The sequence below is a fragment of the Typopeltis vanoorti genome, chromosome 1 (assembly GCF_054136105.1).
Source record: "Typopeltis vanoorti isolate ZY-2024b chromosome 1, IOZ_Tvanoo_1.0, whole genome shotgun sequence".
Classification (NCBI taxonomy): Eukaryota; Metazoa; Arthropoda; class Arachnida; order Uropygi; family Thelyphonidae; genus Typopeltis; species Typopeltis vanoorti.
The window spans coordinates 99,839,455-99,861,181 of record NC_143549.1 but is presented as its reverse complement, the minus strand read 5'-3'; the positions used below and the strand labels follow the sequence as shown (position 1 = coordinate 99,861,181).

The 21,727-nt window shown below is 36.7% G+C and overlaps 1 protein-coding gene across 1 annotated transcript in view; it reads right to left on the bottom strand.

Moving 5' to 3' along the window:
• Positions 1-21,727, bottom strand: part of LOC150110251 (uncharacterized) — a 653,148-nt gene that overhangs the window by 88,746 nt on the left and 542,675 nt on the right. The window contains exon 19 of the mRNA XM_090398596.1: positions 48-166. Coding sequence (XP_090254722.1) covers positions 48-166 — 119 coding nt within the window. The remainder of the gene's footprint in view (positions 1-47; positions 167-21,727) is intronic.

Genomic DNA, 21,727 nt, shown 5'->3' with positions numbered 1-21,727 from the left:
TAACTTCATTTTTAAAAGAAAATTGTGATATACTAGAAATTACTTACAGGACCCCTTCTGTAAAGTTTACTACAAAAACTGCAAAAATCTTCATTGCAGCTAATGCAGTGGAAAAAAAGGCTACTTCCTTTGGCCAGAGAATAGTGAATGTTGCAGGATGGGCATTCTAAAATTTAAACAATATTCTATATGTCAAAAGGTATGAAACAAACTTTTAAATAATTTCATTAATATATATTAAAAAATAAACTACAATCCACTTATAAAGCATACTGTTATATCTGTGTAGAAAAAACTGTTTTCTTTTTTTTTTATCTTGTTAAAAAAAGAAAATTTGTCTTAATGTACAACAAGATTTTATTCAAAAGGGAGGATTTATGCCAAAGTATAGATCAAATTAACAGATGAATTAAGAAAATAAAAATCATTGGGGTACAATTAATCACTGGAATGTGAATTGAAAGTTCAGGTGCCATGATTAGAGATGTAATTTTTTTGGTACTGACAGTTTAGTAACCTTGTTATTGCATGACAAAAGCAGGAAAATGCCAAGGCAAACTGGTTTTAGTTACAAAGGATATGTTCAACTGCATGGCAGGGAAGGGAACTATGAGGAAAGAAATTTTGAAAAAAAAAAAAAAGCAGGGGAAAGAAATGAGCAATGCCTGGAATGGTCAAAAAAGTGTTTGGAGGAAACACTGTCTGACTGAACTTCGGGAATTAGGAGAATAAATCAAGTTGGAGTTAAATAGATGAATAAGTCAAACAGAAAAGGATGTGGAATGACTTTTGTAGGAATGGGAACAGATCTAAATGGTTAGTATAACAAACCTCAGATGAGAATTAATTGAATCACAAAGCTAAAAGAAATTCCATTAAGCTATATCACTACATAACAAGTAAAAGAAAGAATGAATGTGAAATATTTTAGTGAATGTATATTACATTCAGTAATGTTGAAGAAGTATATAAACTCAATATTGAGTGGAGAGATTATCTACACATACTGGCCACTGAATTAGAAACCTTTATGCAGATGCACGTAAATGTCGCTTTGCAGTGTATGTGCAAAATACTCAGTCATGTATGTCACCACATGTTCTAGGCAACTATTGAAGAATGCTTCTGGTCAGTAATCATTAATAGTATTGATCACAATGGGATAAAGAAAGGATATTTCAGAGTTTGATAAAGGGCTTATTGTGAGTTCCTATCTGGATGGAGCCATGATTTTGAAAACAGTAGAACAGACTGGCTTCTCAAAAGGTGAGATATCCTGCATGTGTAATCAGTGGAAAAATAACCTGCATTGCTTCTCTAAGAGGTGTAACTGTGGTCCTATGACAGCCTTTCAGGAACAAGATCGCCATTGCCTGAGAAAGCTTGTTCAAACAGAACTTCCTGTATGCAGCAATTGACAGAAGCATTTAATAAAGGCTATTCCTGACCCATATCTCATCGAACTATGCGCACAGGGAATTAAAGAGGATCTGTACTGGCAGTCACATGCCTATATGGAAACTACTAATTTCTGCAAAGTTTGTAATTCAGTGGTCAGTATGTCACATGTCACTATTAAAGAACAATTGATGTTTCATTTTGTTTTGCTCCCATAAGTGTATATGTGGTATTCGTCACTTTCAGAACTTTCCTTCTCTTAATATATATGTTATTATTCATTAACTTAAGGAATTAACAACGTACACTAGAATATAAATTAAATTAAACTTTAATATATATTTCCAATATTTCAGCAATGTCACATTTCTATCTTCACAGGAACTTACGATAAAGACACGTGCACGCAGTATTTACTGTGTGTAAAGACACTACACACAGTAAATGAGGACAAAGCGAGGAAGCTATTGTTTCTCCTAAAAGTCCTGATGGTGTCCCCTAGCAGGCTATGTAGCCGTTGGGCTGAAGATCTTCTGATGTAAGTATGATGATATCAGAGCAAAGAAAAGTCTACAAACAAATAGAGGGGACAGCCATGGGTTCACCACTCTCCCCTCCCTTGGCCAACTTCTTTATGAAGACTTTTGAAGAGAAAGCTTTAAACTCTGCCACACAAAAACCAACAATATGGCTTCACTACATTGATGATGTGTTTGCTATTTGGCCATATAGCTCTTATACACTCATCTCTTTCTTAACACACTTAAACAACCAACACCCCAGAATCAAGTTCACCCTGGAAAAAGAGGAAAACAACAGCATCCCTTTCCTAGACACACTAGTCACCCACCAACCTGATGGAACCTTGGTTTTCTCAGTTTATAGAAACCCACCCATACAGGCAGATACATCCACCAACAATCCCACCACCTCGTCACAACAATATGGAGTTATTAAGACACTATACAACAGGACTAAACTATGCATGAGACTGCCCCAAATTTGGGAGACCTTCAGCCCAATATTCTATATTGGGCTGATGGCCAAGAATACCTACATAGCCCACTAGGGGGACACCATCAGGATTTTAAGGAGAAACAATAGCTTACTCACTTTGTCCTAATACACTTTACTGTGTGTAGTGCCTGTGTGCACGTCTTTATCGTAAGTTCCTGTAAAGATGGCAATATGATGTTGCCGAAATATTGGAAATATATATTAAAGTTTAATTTAATTTATATTCTGTTATATAAATTTCTGTTGGCATTTCTGTTATATCTTCTGGAAATGACTTCATATGCAAGACAATTCTTGCATTTTAATGCAAATCAGTGCTAGACCAGTATTAATGCAAGCTGCCCAGAAAGATGTTGTCCTTTATCCTTTAATTATTTGTATGGCTATAAGGTATTGAACTTTGTTTAATTTTCCTTGGTTTATCTCAGATTTAGTGCATTTTTCAAACTGGGTGCCGCATACTGTCTATTGTTGTTTTGTTTTCAGTGCTCACTGGCCTAATCCCCAGTGCATTCTTGCTGACTTAGAAGGGTTTTTTTTTGGCAATATATGAGATGTGTTTGTTGAAGTTAAATTTGTCGTCTATTATTACATCTAGGTATTTTAGCTCACTGGCTACCTTTAGAACTTTCCATTATAGGTTATTTTGATTTTTTACGTAAGATGTGGAGCACTTTAGACTTGGGGCTATTGAAGGTAATTTCTTCTCATGCACCCACTAAAATTTTTAAGAGTTTTTCATTGGCCGTTACCTCTAACTGTAAGGCATTGTGTCACCAAATCATTATCATTACATTATTGGTGAAAGCGATTACTTTTGTTTCAGTAGTGAAAGGAAGTCCTAATAACGAGTCATACTGAATTTTCCAGAAACCTGGTCCAGAGAAGGAACATTGCGGGCCTTGTTTGACTATGGTACAGTTATGATTTTCAATTTCACAGTTGCTCTTCTATCTGTAAAATAATTTTTTGTAAGGCAGAATATGTTTTTTTGAACAGTTGTAATCTCTTAATTGAGTAATTATGGCTGGCCACCATGCCACATCGAAGGCTCCTTATACATCGAATACGAGCAGTAGAAGTTTTGTTTTGCTGTAGCAGTCTTTGTGAACATTTAACCTCTATCACTGTGTCTACAGTGCTTGATTGAGATCTAAATGAGTATTGATTATGACTTAATAGTAATAGGTCTCTTGAACAGACAAAGTACATTATTTTGGTTTATCAGAAGTTTTTCTAGTATCTTACCAGCAGCATTTATTAGAGTAATTAGCCTGTATTTGCTAATTTCATTGATGTTTCTTTTATTATTATTCCTGATACCTCCAAGGAGTCCGAAGACTCATCGCGGGAGGACATCTTCAACTGTCTCTACACCTTACCTCTACTACGAATCAACGCCATCTACCGCCCACCTCCAACACCACCACAACTAGTAATTTTTGTCTGTAAATTGCGTGTGTTCTGAAGGGCCGATTTGTATGTATGCGGGATGAAAAACCCGAGTTTCCGGAAGAAAAAACCCTGCTACCTCCGTATGAGATCGGCTAACTCACCATCGATTGAAATCGACCAGATAAAGATTCCTCCCGTAGCGACGAGAATCGAACTTAGGCCTATTCCAATCGAAGGGCGCAATGTACCGTCGTTCTTCCAATTGCACTACGGCGGCGCTACCTTTTTCCTGGTTTGATTATGGGTATAATTTTAGATCACTTCCATAAAAAAAGGAAATTGCCCTTTCTTGAGGAATTCAAGTTCTTCTCTCAATTATTCTCTCCTTTCCAGTTTTTTTTTTCTTGGATCCATTGATCTTAATATTGATTCATTAGACCTAAATTCATCATTGTTAGGAGTATCTATGCCTGAAGCCATTCTTTCTCTATATTTTTTATGGATTTCTTCATCTGTTAACGATCTCTGATGATGTTAACGTTATCATCAGAAATCAGCTTGTTCATTATAATAGCTGCTGTTTATACTACGTTTCTATGTAAGAGCCATCTGTTTTCTTTATTTCTTTATTTATTTTTTAATAGTTGTAATATAGGTGTTATTTTATTCTTGTCTGTAGATTTGTTGGTTTATCAGATCAGAATTATCTTTGGACATCTACTCAATCATTGCAACAAACTGCGCTTCATTATTTCTGATACTCCTTACATTAGTATACAAACATAAAATTCTCACTCTCTTTGAGGCCATCATACACTCTAAAACTTTCCTTCTTTTCATTCATCCAAATAGTTGAAAAACCTTTCAAATATTTGAATCATGCATATTACAATTTCTGCAGCATGCTCACTTAGAAAAATCTATTCCTCTATTCCTCTTTTACATAATACTGATGCTTATATATATAGCCTGGAAGGAGGAGATTGTGTATGGGAACAAGGAGAGCAAGTTCGTTGAATTTCTGAGAGATAAGTATCATAAGCGGTATGTGATTGAAGCAACTAGAGGCTTTAATGTTTTGGATTTGGTGATAACTTCACATGATGTAGTTGTTAATGAAGTGTTGACACTGCTGCCAGTTGGTGAGAGTGATCATGAGCTACTTGTTTGGGAAGTGATGAAACAAGAAAAGGTCACTGCCAAAAATGGATACATGTGGAAGTATAAAGCTGGTGATTAGGAAGTTCTGTAGACAGTTAGCATCAGTACATTGGGTAGATGAACTGAGCAGAAAAGATGCTGACAATGCATGGAAACTCACAAGGCAGTATCCGACAAAAGCAATGTATTGACTGTGTACCGAAGGCTAAGTGAGTAAAAAAAGTAGGAGTGAAATGACACTGAATTAAAAGCAAGCTGTGCTGAAAAAGAAAATGTTATGGTGCAGGTACAAGAAAATTGGTGGTGATCAGATCCATGAAGAGTATAAAGTACAGGCTAGAAAGGTGACAAGCACGGTAATGAAAAATAAGGTGCAGTATGAGAGAAGATTGGCTGGTCAGGCCAAGGTTAATTCAAGGGAATTTTTCCACTTCTTGCTTGCTATGTAGTGAAAAAATTCCTATAGCAGATTAACATTGGTGGGTAGTTGTGGCAGCAGAATAACAGCTGCAAAGGATATAGCAGAATTATTGAACAAGCTTTTTATCTGCATATATCATCATCATCATCATCATTATTATTTTTATTATTTCGTGACACCTCCTGAGATGAGTCCTTATACTCATCTCGGGAGGGCACTCCATGTCTACAACTACACTCCACGTCTCCAGCAACTATACCAACACCATCCACTGCTCACTATCACCAATATTTTTTTGTCTGTAAATTGCGTGTCCTAAGGGCCGATTTATTTGTCTGTATGCGGTATGAAAAACCCGGGTTTCTGGGAGAAAAACCCTGCTACTACCTCCATATGAGATCAGCCAACTCACCTTCAATTGAAATATTCCATAAAAAGATTCCTCCTTCATGACGAGAATCGAACTTAGGCCTTTTCCAATTGAAGGGTGCAATATACGGTTGGTTTTCCAATTGTGCTATGGAGGCGCTTACTCATACTGGTGTAAATGATGCCGTGCAATATAGATAAGATGTTGACAATATATGGAAACTCACAAGGCAGTATCTCACAAAAGCAATGTGTGACTGCATACCAAGCATTAAGCAAGTAAATAGAGTAGGAGTGAAATGGATGAACAGTGAAATTTAGCAAGCTGTGTTGGATAAGAAAATGTTATGGAGGAGGTAGAAGACAGTTGGTGGTGATTGGACCCACAAAGAGTATAAAGTTCAGGCTAGAAAGGTGACAAGCATGGTAAAGAAAGAAAAGGTGAAGTATGAGATTAGATGGCTGGTCAGACCAAGGTTAACTCAGGGAATTTTTCCACTGCATGGCAAGCAAGAGGAAGAATATTTATTATTATTATTATTATTATTATTATTATCAACACCTGACCTCCATGGAGTAAGAGACCCATCATGGGAGGTACTCACTATTGCATACAATGCTCATCCAACTGCGTCTTAAACTGATTCAATGTGTCCACATCCACAACACACTCAGGCACTCCACTCACCAACCACACTCCATGCAAAGAACCTGCTTCTCACTCCTTTGCTCACACCCTCCTTACACAGCCTCCAGCAATGGCCTCTTGTTCTACTTCCTTCTCCACTTCTATGAAAAATCTCTTCCATGTCTACCTGATAACAACCCCTGACCAGTTTATATGTCTCGATCATATCCCCCCCCCTCTTCCTCCTATTATACAATGGAATCATAACCTCTCTATTTCTGCATGTCAGGGTTCTCTGCATCATTGCCATTATTCGATGTGATGTCTTCACCACTTGTGCAATGTGATCCCTGAATTTCAGGTCCTTGTCCACCATCACTCCTAAATCTCTCATCTCCTCTACTTCTGTTAAAGTTTCCTCACCAAGTGCATACTTGGCATCCCATAGTTGCTTACCAAATCTCAAAACCTTACACTTGGCAACATTAAACTGATAGTTCCACTTACCTGCCCATTCATGCAATCTATTCAAATCCTCTTGTAAGGCATTAACATCAGCCTGACTGTACATTGCTCTCCCCAGTTTTGCATCATCTGCAAACAGCTGGATATTGCTAGTTAAACAACCCAATATCATTAACATACAAATTGAACAACAATGGCCCCAAAACTGACCCCTGTGACACACCACTGGTGATTTTTCTCTTTCGAGATACTGCACCCCCATATATAACTTTCTGATACCTATCTGACAGCCAGTCACTGATCCAACACAGAAGTCTGTTATCCAATCCCATCTCCTTCAATTTAATTAACAGCTTGTCATGTGGCAGTCTATCAAAAGCCTTTGCAAAATCCAAGCACACCACTGTATATGCATCTCCTCTGGCCAAAGTATTTGTCACCTTGGTATAGTACACAAATAAGTTAGTGAAAAATGATTTCACCTTAACAAACCTGTGCTGATAACCACAGAAAATACTGCTGTTATCAACCCATTTCTGTATCCTACTTCTCGCCAATCTCTCCAAGACTTTCACCACAACTCCAGATATATAGATCGGCCTATACTTTGAAGCTACAGCCTTATCACTGCCTTTATGCAGTGGAACAATTTTACCCTCCTTTCACTCTCTTGGAACCTGTGCTGTTGCACAACTCTTGTTAAAGGAGATTGGGGAGGAAGATGAGGCTATCACTGGAAGCTGTATAAAGAGCAGTGGTAGCTTGTCCATAAGGGCTACATTGAATGCAGCTCCAACTTTGAGTATACTGTCAAGTGGTTAGTATACTCAATGCTGGAGCTGCATTCAATGCAGCCCTGCAGCCCTAATGGATGAGCCACTACTCACAAAGAGGATGTGAGCAAGAGAGTGAGAAGTGAGAATCAGGTTTTATGCACAGAGAGATGTGAATGATTGGAATGCATTGCCTGAGAGCATGATGTCTGCAGAGAATTTGAATGTGTTTAAGGTGCAGTACAATGAGCTGTGTGTGTGTGTGTGTGACAAAAGGGATTTCTTTGATCCTTTCTTTTAGTGTTACACGGCATTCATTTTAGAAATTTGGACTTTACAACCGTGTTATAAATAACTCTTTTAATATCCCAATGTTCTGATCGTCATATTAAGATCATCATCTGGAGCATATACAAATATACAGGACAAGCTAAGTTACATTACATACAATGAGCTAAAGAAACAATGCATTGATCACAAGTTATTCTACTGGCATGACCTCTAGTGAAAAAAAAAATTAATTATTTATAAACTACATCAAGCTAAATTCTATTTATGATAACATGAATAAACATTCTCTCTTACAGATAGTTTTCTTTCAGTAACAATGATGTCGTATTTTTAGCATTACAATCGTTATTTTTGATTTAGGATCCTGGATTTTCTACAGTCCTGTTTATTATTATTACATGACACCTCCAGGGAGTCTAGACTCATTGAGGGAGGGCACCTGCTCTATAATTCTTCGTCTCTACCACTCCATCAGCCACATCTACCTTCATCATCTACACTAACGCCATCTACCACCGACCACTACTATTAGTATTTTCACAGACAACTGGGATTTGAACCCGCAGCCTTTTAGTTGACGAGCGGATACACTAACCACTCAGCCAGCCAAGCCATATAGTTGCTCTTAGAGAGGAAGGTTTCGTGGGTCGAATATATGCCTTCCATATGTTTGGGAATTTTTAGACCATCATTATTGTTCAGATTGGAATGGTTGGTAATAATCTCACAGGCTTCCTTAAATTTGCGTTCATACCATGTTTTGGTGTGATGTAGATAACTAGTGCTTTTACAGTCAATTCTATGTAAGGTGTCCAGGACACGATCAGAACGGCCAGCTTCACCATAATTATTATATTTAATGTGTTGTTTATGTTCTTTTTGTCTGATAGGAATTGTGCGTCCTGTTTCTCCTATATATAGTATATTACAGGTGCAATAGATACGGTATACTCCAGGATGGGCCTGCAGAGGGAGTGGGTCTTTGGATGAGTTGAATAAGCTTTTTAATTTTGCAGGAGGTTTAAAGGTGGCTTTGAGGTTGTATTTTTGTAGTATTCTGTTTATTTTATCTGATGTCCCTTTAATGTAAGGAATGGTTATAGTTTTATTGTAGTCTTGTTTGTCTTTGTTTATTATTGAGGTCTTGTAGAGAATTTTGTTAATGGTGTTTTGGTTGTACCCATTTTTTTTGAAAAGTATTGCTGATAACTTTAAATTTGTCTTTCAGTGCCTGTTTACTGGAGATCTTCAGAACCTTGTTTTTTAGAGTATTAATGACACCTAGTTTTTGTGTTGGGTGGTGGTGATAGGAGTTTATGTGTATATATTGGCCAGTATGCGTCATTTTCCTTGATGAATGTGTGACTCCATGGGGTCTTGGGATAATAATAATAATAATAAACGTTTTGAGACAGAACTGCATGTAAAAATATTTCTTTTCACAGAACCCCTAAAATTTTTCATGAAAATTATCAGAAAGGAATTATGAAAATGATCTGTTACCTGTAAAATATTTTAATCAAGTAAACATATGATACATAATACAAATAATAAAGTAACACACCTCTTCTAGAAATAAGTAAATTTAATAAATATTATTATTTTCTCCATTCATTGAAGTTTTGTTTATTATTATTATTATTATTCTGAAGCTACATCTAATACAAGTTATAAACTTGTATGCTGCTCTGGAATCCTACTGTTCCCGAGACTACAATTTAAGAGCACAGCTTTTACAGATAAAATGTGGTTGTATCCTCTGGTCATATTCCAATAGATGTGATAAGTTAAGAGTACTTAACTTATCACATCTATTGTTAAGCATACAAAAACTATTTACAATATAAAACATGAAACAGAATAGGTATTATCCTCTTCTGATGTTTTTTTTTACTTATCAACTAAAAATTCTCGCTCATCATGGACAAGCCGATGAGCACATTTTTCAATTCCTGGTGTTCCCCTTATTAAGATATACATTTTTTTTATCATATCTTTTCTCCTCCTCTCTATTCCTCAAACTCTGAAGACACCACATTTCCTCAACCCATCCTCATGTGCAAAATTCTATATACCAGTTATCATCTTAGTTACCTACCTGGTTCTTTTGAGTCTCCTAATCTCTTCGACCACATCTGCATATAGTCTAAACGTGGTCTTATTGTAAAGTAGGAGAATAACTTTCTAATTTTTATAAGTTAATATTTTCTTAAAAACACTGCATTTATCCAATGCAATGCCATTATCATTTTGGCAGTGTGTGTGCCTAAACTTTAATTCTTTATCCATTATAAATCCCCATTCTCTGGCTTCATTGAATATCTGGAATAGCTCATTAACAAGCAATTAATAATAAATTAATTAATTAATATGCAATCAATGCCACAGAGTCAACCTTACACTTAGATACAATAAACTGATTCTAAGTAGCATCTATCCATAAAATTAATCTGTTCAAATAGCTTGTTTTCATTCTTTCTTTCTTTCATCAAGGCAATTCCAAGTACAGAATTCTCTGTATGCCACTGGTCACCTTCTTTCTCTTAGACACAGAACCTCTATACATCACTTTCTGATACAGAATGGCTGTCAGTCAGTCATTTTACTTCCATGCCAGAAATCTTTTCTACATACTTATTCTTATGAGTTTGTATAACTATCTCTAATCCAGAATTCTATCATCACCTTATCAAAATCCCCACCATTATTGATGTCTTTTTGGTTCAAAAGATTCTTGGTTTTAGCTTCGATCTATGAGGCAAAGAACCTTCATGAGAGGGTGTATTTTTTTTTTTTTTTTTTAAATCTGAAGGTAGGTTAGCCAGTGTTATATGGAGATTGAAGGATTTTTTCCTCTTGTAAACTTTGGTTTTCCATCCCAGAAGAATACCTCCGATTACCATACAATGGTCTCACAGCCTTAATTGCTTTGGCTGTAATTCTAACATTCAGAAGTGTCATGGTATATCTATTTCCTGTATCAAATTCTACCTTTATTAAAACATGCTGTCCTCTGTGAAAGACAACGGTATCTACCTATCTTTGGATGTAAGTCAGTACCAGCCTTTTCAGAAATACTGATTAGTATACAATTTGTTGCATCAGTCCTAGCTGCATCCCTGTATAATGGAATTATTCTGCTCTCTTTTCACTGATTAGGATCATGCATTTGCTAAGACTTATGTCGAATAACTAGATCAGAAGCAATGCTAAACTTTCTTGCACCTTCTCTCAGCACTCCAATGCTGAGAGAAAAACATGCCAATTTCCCATCCCATCCCACTACAGTGTTCAAATCCAGCTCTAGCAATAGCTTTAATAATTCTGACTCATCTACCTCTTTTCTTTTATCTGGTTTCCTCAACATCCAGAAAATCAGTTTAGTAAGGTATGCCTTACTAAACTAAGTAGAATTTTATTCAAAAACTCCAGTATATTTCATCTGACATTATGTGGACATCATTAGGGAGAAGACTGTTGAATACATTCAAAACATGAATCACAATAATGAGTCATAAATCATGTGTATAATAGGTTACAGCTGAAGTACATAATTACACTGTTAGAGTTCAAAGGAACAATGGTAAAAAGTTGGGAAGATAAAAAAAAATTCAACATAGTTATGCTTTAAAAAATTATGAACAATTAATAGTGATCACTTTCCAAAACTTGGAGATTGGCATGCAGTCTGATCGTTGAGGTTTGGATGATTTCATGGCGTTTCACATGTCTCAAGGACAAGATGATCAAATTTAAACTTGCTGGAATGAAGAAATTTTATCCAGTTCCAAAGAACTCTGTGCCTAGAGTCAACAACATGAGAAGCAAGGCCAGACCTGTTGATTTCCTAAAATGTAATATAGTCCTGATTTTCTCGATTCTAATCAAGGCAGAATGGCCATTTTGTTCCCCATCTCATAGCTATTATATAAATTACATTTCTTTTCTACCTGTGACCATTCCTCCTTTGATTCTCTATCTCCATAGTTGAATTCTCCCATAATAATTACTTGTCCTACACTCACTGTGTTAATTTGCTGATACATACTGTCCTCATTCTCTCTCTTCCTCTTATCCCCCTCCTACCTCCTTGGCTTATGGCAGCAATCAACTATATATTTCATCCTGTAGGCATCTATCACACCAGAGTGCCTCTAATGAGCAGCCCTTACATCCCATCTTCCTGATAAGCTATTCTTTCTGGCTTCATATCTTTTGCTATGATTATCAAAACCCTTCTCCTCCCGCACCATTCTGTTCTCTCTGTACTCTCTGAAACTACTATCTCATTGCAACATCTCTTCATCCTTCTGAAAACCAGGTGACCAAATCTGGGCACAATAGTCCATGTGTGGCCTAATCAATGCCCTATACAATGAAACAAGAATCTCTCTACTTCTACAAGTCAGTGTCCTCCGCATCATTCCCAGAAGCCTTTGTTTTGTCTTCACAATTTTGGCTATGTGTCATCTAAATTTCAGATCCTTATCCACTATCAACCCCCCAGATCTCTTATTTCCTCCACCTCGCGACAATATATCCACACCAAGCATAAATTCTGCAGCCAATTTTTGTTTTCCAAATTTTAAAACCTTACATTTTGCAACATTGAACTCACGTCCCCATTTCCATGCTCAATCACTCAATTTATTCAAGTCTTCTTGTAAGGCCACAACATCTTCTACTCTTCATGGTTTGTCCCAACTTTGCATCATCTGCAAACAACTGAATATCTCCATCCAAATCTTCACAAATATCATTAATATACATGATAAGCAACAACTGCCCTAAAACAGATCCCTGAGGCACACCACTAGTAACTTTCCTTTTCCTGGATATCACTCCCCCATACACAACTTGTTGATTCCTATGAGATAGCCAGTCTCCAATCCAATGCACCAATCTAATAACCAACCCCATCCACTCTAGTTTGGCTATCAGCTTATCATCCAGTAATCTATCAAAAGTCTTTGTGAAATCTAAGTATATTACTGTGTATCTTTCTCCTCTGTCCATAGAAGCAGTCACCTTATTGTAAGAAGTAAGTAGATTACTAAAATATGACCTCCCTTTAGTAAATCCATGCTGTCCATGAAAGATAATACCATTGTTGTCAATCCAATTCTGAATCCTAGTTGTCACAAGCTTCTCCAACAACTTAACTACAACACCTGACACACAGATAGGCCTATAGTTTGATGCTTGAGTTCAACCACCTCCTTTATGAAGTGGCACAATCTTGCCATCCTTCCACTACTTAGGAAATTGACCCAGTGCAAGACTCGTATTAAAAAAATATGTCAAGGCCGGCATCACCTCCCTGCACATTCCTTCAGAATATGTGGTGATATATTATCAAGTCCCATCGACTTATTTACATCTAATTTGCTCAACTCCCCATATACCTCTTGCTCACTTACAGTCAGTCTCTCTTCCCCATCATCAACTGCTCTCAATCTCTCCATGAAGTTACATTCACAAGATTGAAAGACCTTTATGAACTGCTCATTAAGAATCTCCACAACACCTTCTGCAACAGCTGTCTTTAACATTGATTTACTCCAATCAATGTCATCCTTCCATAATCATTCTTTCTTTTGCTGTGTACATATTGAAAGAACTCCTTAGGATTCTTTTTGGATTCATTAGCTAACTGCTGTTCATACCTCTCTTTAGCTACCCTCACTAAGTCATTCACCTTGCCTGGTCTTTGTAGTCCTCATGGAATTCTTTATTTCCACTTCTCTTATGCTACCTCCATAATGCCCTTTTTCTCTGTTTTTCATGCTTCTCTGTATCTCATGCTTAATGTTTTTATTCATCCATTTCACACTTACCTTATTTAACCAGCTCACCCTTGGAATACATTTTGACATTGCATCTACTAGATAGTTTTTGAAAATCCCCCAAGCTGCATTGATCTCTTTACAAGCTAACTCCTCATTCCATTCTACACTGGCAAGCTGTCTCCTGAGCTCTTCATAATCATACACCCCCTTGTAGTTACACATATACCCTTTTCTTACAGATGTCCTCACACTGCTGGCAACCACCCAGGTAATCACCTCATGGTCACTCTCACCAATTGGTTGGTGATTTGACATTTCATTTATAATTACATCCTGTGATGAGATGACCAAATCCAAGATCCGCAATCATCGTGTTCCCTTTGTTACATACTGTCTGAGGTAGTTATCCCTCAAAAACTCAAGAAACTTATTTTCTTTACTTCCAGTTGCTATCTCATCATTCCAATCTATATTTCCATAATTAAAATCACCCATAATGATCACTCTTTTCTTATTTGCTTGGCTAATTTGATTATACATTTCATGGTCACTATCATCCGCACCAGGTCTATAACAACATCCAACCAAGTATTTCATTCTATTCACCTGTATCTCACACCATACTGCCTCAAAACCACTGGCACTATTTCCCTCTTGCATCGCTACTTTGTATGGACATGACTCTTTCCGTATCATCAATAGCACTCTCCGTTCCTTTCTGCTCTTTCTATCCTTACGAACACATCAAACCTTATCTCTATTCCTGTCAGGACGTCGTCCTCATCTGACCATGTCTCACTTATTCCAACAATTTTTGGGTGATCAGACTAAATTAGTGCAACCATTTCATCTGCCTTGTTTCTTACACTTGTGGCATTTGTATACAAACACAACAGCTCATTCCTGGATCAACAGCTAATTCCACTGATACCACTCATTCGATGTGATCTCTCCGTGCTCAACTGGAGACATTTCCCTTTCTGCTTATTCATTTTAGAACCCTCATCAATTCCAATTGTTTCCTCTTGATCCCACTTCACCCCATTCCTTTGCTGTCCACATGCTCTCACATCCTCTTGGAGCATCCACCTTTCTCACACTGTGTACCCCTGTCAACCCTGAGCCTCCCCATTTCCCTGTTCATCATGCACAGCCATTCTCTCATTTTAAATACTCTTGACACTTACTTCCACATTCATAATCACCTCTTCAATCTCTCCTGTCATACTCTCCTGCTCTTCCACATCACTTCCCACCTGATCTGATTCATTCTCTGTACTCACTTATCTACCTTCCAGCAACAGTCTCTCCAAGCGACTCACATTATAACAACTCAAATGCAGTCCATCGCTCCCATACAGTTCACGTCGTCCTTCAAACTCATTCCTTCAGACACATTAACAAATTGTACTCCCTCTCCTCACACATTTCAGCCAACATATCATTCATAATCCTTGCTCTCTGCCTCATCTCAACACAGTCATACCTAGGCAACACATTTACTACCCTTCCTGTCACACTATTCTCTTTTATCCATCTAACCAGCCTCCTGATATCCATTTTGACGTGCTCAAGTTGTCAAGTTGTCAAGTCATTCGTACCTATTAAAACCATCAACTCCTTTGCTCACTCCCTCCTCATATCCAATGCCTCAATCACTCTACTCATTTTACCGCCAGGAAAAATGAGTAGAGTGATTGATTGTGCATCCTCTCATTCAGCACACTTTTAATAGGTACGAATGACTTGACAACTTGAGCACGTCAAAATGGATAACTCTTTCGTACCTACTTGATTTGTTTTAATAATTTTCACCCAAATTTTCTTAATTTCACTCCACATCCATTTCATCTCTTGCCTCATCCAACCCAATTCAACTTTCGAATCTTGCGTCACATTCTCTATATCATTTGATCTTTCTAATTTTCGAATTCTCAACTCCCGCTTCACACTTTCACTCTCATTCATCCTTTTGAGTTTCTCTACTTTCAGTCTATGCATCCAACTTTCGCTTTCATTCATTCTTTCCATTTTTCCCACTTTTGAACCTTGCATTACACTATTTCCAGATTCATTCATTCTTTCAATTTCCCACTTTTGAACCTTGCATTACACTATTTCCGGATTCATTCATTCTTTCAATTTTTCCAACTTTCGATCCTTTCGTCATGCTATTTCTGGTTTCTTCCATTCTCTCAATTTCATTTCCTTCCACCACATTTGCCTTGCTTTCATTCTTTTTACCATCCATTTCAGTTTTCAAATCGCTCATTTTCATTTTCTATGATATATTGTTGGAGGTGGAAGAAATAAGAGATCTGGGGTGATAGTGGATAAGGATCTGAAATTTATGGGGCACGTAGCCAAAATTGTGAGGACAACACAAAGGCTTCTGGGAATGATGCGGAGGACATTGAGGAATGGCAGGTTTTTTCGTGCAGAGTTGTGAATGATTAGAATGCCTCGCCTGAGAGTGTGGTGTCTGCAAGGAGTTTGAATGTGTTCAAGGCATGGTATGATGAGCTGTGTGTGTGTGTGTGCATGATAAAAGGACCTCCCAGATGACTTTGACTCCATGAGGTCTTGGGGTAATAATAATAATAATGATTTCTTAACAATTTTTCGCCTTTCTTTCACACCATGCTTCTCTTTCAAACGAGCACTCATTCTTTCCGCGACAGTCTCGCTACTAACACTTTCTGTCATCAAATTCATATTAGCACTCATCAAATCATTTAGCTCACTCTTTGCATATACCCTCCTTCCATCAGTCTTAAAAATCATCTATGTAATCGAAAGAATACATATAAGCACACCTCGCACTTCATGAAACGACTGAAGTCTAAGTTAAAGTTATGCACTGACAAAGCTGCCGCCATCATTCCTCTGCCGGTTACTACTCTAATGGCTAAAAACAATGAATTTATAATTAAGTTTAAGCAAAATATCCCACACACTAATAATACTAGTAGCGCACAACTTTTACAGCAGCTCCTACTCAAACAATCGCTCATATACAATTTATTATTTCAAGCATAACTTATCTGAATCCGGAGCTTTTCTTACACACGGCTGCTACTATTGTCTCACGAGCACCCTCTTGTCTATCTGGCTCAATTTGAATTTGGGTAGCTACATTCAGCATCAATTGATCATTATTACACTCACTTGCCTGAAGGTTGCACCCACACATTATTTCCTGGGTACAACCTCCCCAAATTGCAAATACTGACACTGTACTTTCAAGCTTTCACTGAACAACACCTTTTCAAGCTGCCAAATTCCAATCCATTCAAATGCAAACTATCAGCCTTATATAAGTCCTTTCCTCCATCAAATTCATTCCACACATCCACAACTCCACAAAATGTCCTCCTGCAGAACCTACTCATTCCCTCATTTGCAATCATAGCTCTTCAACTTAGCTCACCTATCATGCATGGGAGCAGACTCACAATATTCTCTCTCTCTTCTCATTTGCTTGTACTAGCCATTCTTTCATATCTTTTTGCATATGTTGCTTGCCAGATCATTTGTACTGTTAATACTCTTTCACTTTTCTTCTCTGCATTCAGAAACATTTACAGAAAACTGTGGGAGATCAGGGGAGAATAAGAAGTCATCATCCCTGGAAGGTGTATGAGGAGGGTATGAACAAGGGAGTGAGAAGCAGGATTTTTGCATGCAGGAGTTGTGAATGATTGGAATGCCTTGCCTGAGAGTGTGGTGTCTGTAGAGATTTTGAGTGTGTTTAAGACCTCCATGGAGTCACTCATTTAGGAGGTCCTTTTGTCATACACAAAAGGACCTCCTAGATGAGTGACTCAATGGGAGTCTTAGGGTAATAATAATAAGAAGAAGAGGAAAGATTGCCAGGAGGATAACTCAGTTAGTAAGGACAACAAAAGTGCAGTATCAGCAGAAATCAGCAAATCAGGTGAAGAAAAACCCTAGAGAGTTTTTTAGATATATGGCAAGTAGATGGAAGAATGATTAGTAGATGGAAGATGATTATGGTTAGATGATGTTAATAAATGAAAATGGTAGAATGGTAACTGCTGCAGAAGACATTGTTGAGGTATTCAATGATCAATTTATAAGGGTGTTTTCAATCTCATTAGGGTGAAATCAACAGAAACTCAAGTGCAGAGAACATGGAAGAGACTGAAATATTCTGATAAATACTTAGAACAAAAATGATATTAAAGCAACTAATATAACTATAAGAAAAGAACTTATCTTGAGAACTCTTTAACTCCACATTTCATCAAATTGTAATAATTTGTTCTTTTTCTTTTAGGGTATATAAGAAGACACATCAGAAGCTTTGAATAAATTCAAAGACACATTGCCTCAGCATATCCAACAGTCACCAGATGGGTGGACAAGTTTAAAAAACTGGGCAACCTGAGACAACAAATGTAACAAAGTACGTGGTTCAAGTGGTGCAAGCTAAGGAAACTCTGATGTAAAGAATTGTTTTCTCACAAGCTCTCTGATCAAAATTTCAATTCAGCTTTGAAATAACATTGGATCTTTAATAATAATAATAATAATAATAATTATTATTATTATTATTATTATTATCTGAGACCTTCAGGGAGTCAAGAACTCATCAAGGGAAGCTATAAATCACCAAGAACTTAAATTCCTTCACACTAGATGCACTCACTACCTCTAAAGGCAAACCATTCCACTCACTCATTCACTGCTCTGTGAGAAAAAAATCTAGCTCTTACTCCTTTGTTAACTGTAAACAAACTTAACCTCCATGGATGCCCTCGTGTTCTCTCTCCACATTCCATATAATGAAAAATTTCACAGACGATATCCTATAATCCAATGTCTCCTATATTTCTATATAATGAACTAAATCAATTTCATCTCACTTATTTCTGATGCTCTTGTAATTACTAACAATTTTTTTAGCATTTTGTGTGTGTGTGTGTAACCAGTTCTATCCATGCCAGTTCTAAACTGTGGCTTCTCCATAGCCCCTGAGTGCTAATTTATTACCATCAATTCTATATTTTTCCCATAGTCAGCTATCTTTCCCCACCTCCATGCATCCTAGGCTATTTCATTCCGCTGATCATCCCCCATACACATACACACACATTCACTGTTTCTTTATTCACTCTTTTTATGATGTGTCTCTTCTTCTTTGTCTCTCCATTTTTGCATGCCTGTTCTCTCTTTCTCACAGTATGCTCCTCTTCATTCAGAAGCACTTCATTTTCACCTACTCCATTTTCATATCACATCTTACTTCCCTGATTATTTGCTCATGTCACATTACTTTCTCTTACAGCAATGCTCTCAAGCTGACTCATACAAAATCCACTGAAACATAATCCATCACTTTCATATAATTCCATCCATCACTCATATTCATTCCACATATTAACAAACTGCACTCCTCTTTTCTCACACTGCTCTGCCAACATATGCTTCATGATTTTTCTTTCCTATCTCAAATCATCATTTCATTTCTTTTCATTTCATATCTTGGCAATATACTAACTACCTTTTCTACCACACTGCTGTCTTTCACTCCCCTCAATAATCTCATGATATCTCCTCTTGTAGATAAGTTTATATGTTGGTTAGACATACTTCAATTTTTTTAGGAAATGACAATGCAAATTATTAATTATAAAAAAAAAGCTTTAATAACTATTTATATTTCTCCAATGTTATATTGCCATCTTATGAATCTTATGAATTTTAGCAAAATTCATAACAATTCCATTATAGAAATGCATTTGTGTTTAGTGAATGCATCTGGCTTCTGATTTTGTAAGATTTGCTTTTCAGTTTGGAAGTATGGATGACTAGTGCTTATATTTTACTCCTCAGGAAAAATATCCAAGATGTTGAAATTAACTCTCGACTCTATCCAGGATGATGGGAGTTTTTATTATTTTGGATTCCTCTATGTACACAGAGACATCCAATTTTTTTTTTTTTTTCTACTAGTGTCTCTGGATGATTTTCTTATGTTGTGCTTGCACTATTATTTTTGACAAGTTGAGTTTCATATAACAGGATGAGTATGGTGCATCTTATAAAGTGAGCTGTTGGAACGTATTTCCTAGTTTTGAATCCGCCGTCTTGTTGTAAAGTTGTTCTTAATAAAATCAATTAATTGCTGGTTGATTACTATTCAAAATATAGGAAAATTTATATTTATACTGCGCCACCCTATATTCAGATTAGCCTATGTAAAATAGTAGAATCAATCTTCAATTAATTTAGCAGTCTCATTAGTCATATAGGACGAATTTAATATTCTACACTTAAGGCTCCCACAAGATCCAAACTTTTTATGAACGGTGCAATGAAAAAGAATCAGGCACACAATATTGAAGTTAATAAAACAAAACATTTAATACAAGGTTATATGACAAGTACATAAAATTATAATTCCGAAAATAAGATAATACAATTAACTTATCTTCAGGTCAAAACATTCACATAGAATCAAACATCATATCTTCAGATACTAAATTCATAGTTCTCCTAATAATAAAAATTGTTTGTACAGTTCAAAACTTCAGAATTTCTTAGTAAATAAATTTACTAGTATCATTCAGTTGCATTCTATAATTTAACACTTAGTCAGCAAGCACTTATTGAATTATTAATGGCAGCAGTTATTACTTCAAGGGGGAATTACTTTTAAGCTTCTGACTTGGCTAAACTCAGCAAAACGCCACAGTAAATGTTAGGATATTCGAGATGGAGCAACTTAAATCTTCGCACTGAAATAAAATAAAGTACGACTGTTCTTACCGGGATTAATCCTTAGCACTTCAGATTCAATGTGAGCACATTTCAAAACTATATTCACTTATTACTCCGAAGCAACATTATTCAAAAGAATTCTTCACGGAGATAACTGAATTATTATTTATCGCACTGCTCAAATCTTAACGGACTTGCTATAAGGCAGAATAATTATTCCATGTTTACTACTGCATAACAAACTGAGATTTGCATAATCCTTCTTCAAAGCGACAAAGGAATAAGTAGAAATTCTAGAACTTAGAGGAATTATTCTGGATTGCCTATTAACCTTCTGGTCTTTTGTTAATCCTATTAAGGCACTAAAATACCTATTACTGCTACCGCTGACTTTACTCTCAGCCGCCTATAAGTTTTCTCCACGTCTCCATAGTGTTCTGAATGCTCCTGCCCTTGAGGGTCCTTCTTTACTTTCACTTTCCATTTATATACATTCCTTCTTCCCGCCTAAACTTGTTCACTCGTCCAACTCATATTAATTCCTTACTTCCAATTATAGCAGCTCATGCTCTAAGCTCGCGTGTTCTATTTTATTTCTATCTCCATGGCAACAATCAAAACAAAACGTAAACATAAGCATTACATAAGATTATACCTTTACACGCAGTAATGAAATATAATAATAAAAAATATTACAATTACTTAATTTTTCCTTCACTTTACAATAAATAAAACATATGTTACAGTTCACATAAGGCACATAAAAGTTACATACATAGAATATCTTATAATATTATTATTATTATTATTATTATTATTATTATTATTATTATTATTAAACAAGACCTCATGGAGTCAAAGACTCATCTAGGAGGTCCTTTTATCTCACACACATCTCATCATACCGGGTCTTAAACACATTCAAACTCCTTGCAGACACCACACTCTCAGGCAAGGCATTCCAATCATTCACAACTCTGCACGAAAAAAACCTGCCTCTCACTACCCTACTCACACCCTCTTTATACAGTTTCCAGGTATGACCTCTGGTTCTCCCCTGATCGCCAACTATTCTCTGTAGAACTTCTCCACCATTGATCCTATAACAACCCCTTACCAACTTGTAGGTCTCTATCATATCTCCCCTCTTCCTTCTCTCCACCAGACTCTGCAAATTACATCTTCTCAGTCTTTCCTCATACTCGACATTCCAGAGGTCAGAAACCACCTAAGTCAGTCGCCTTTGGACCCTTTCCAACATCTCTTCATCCTT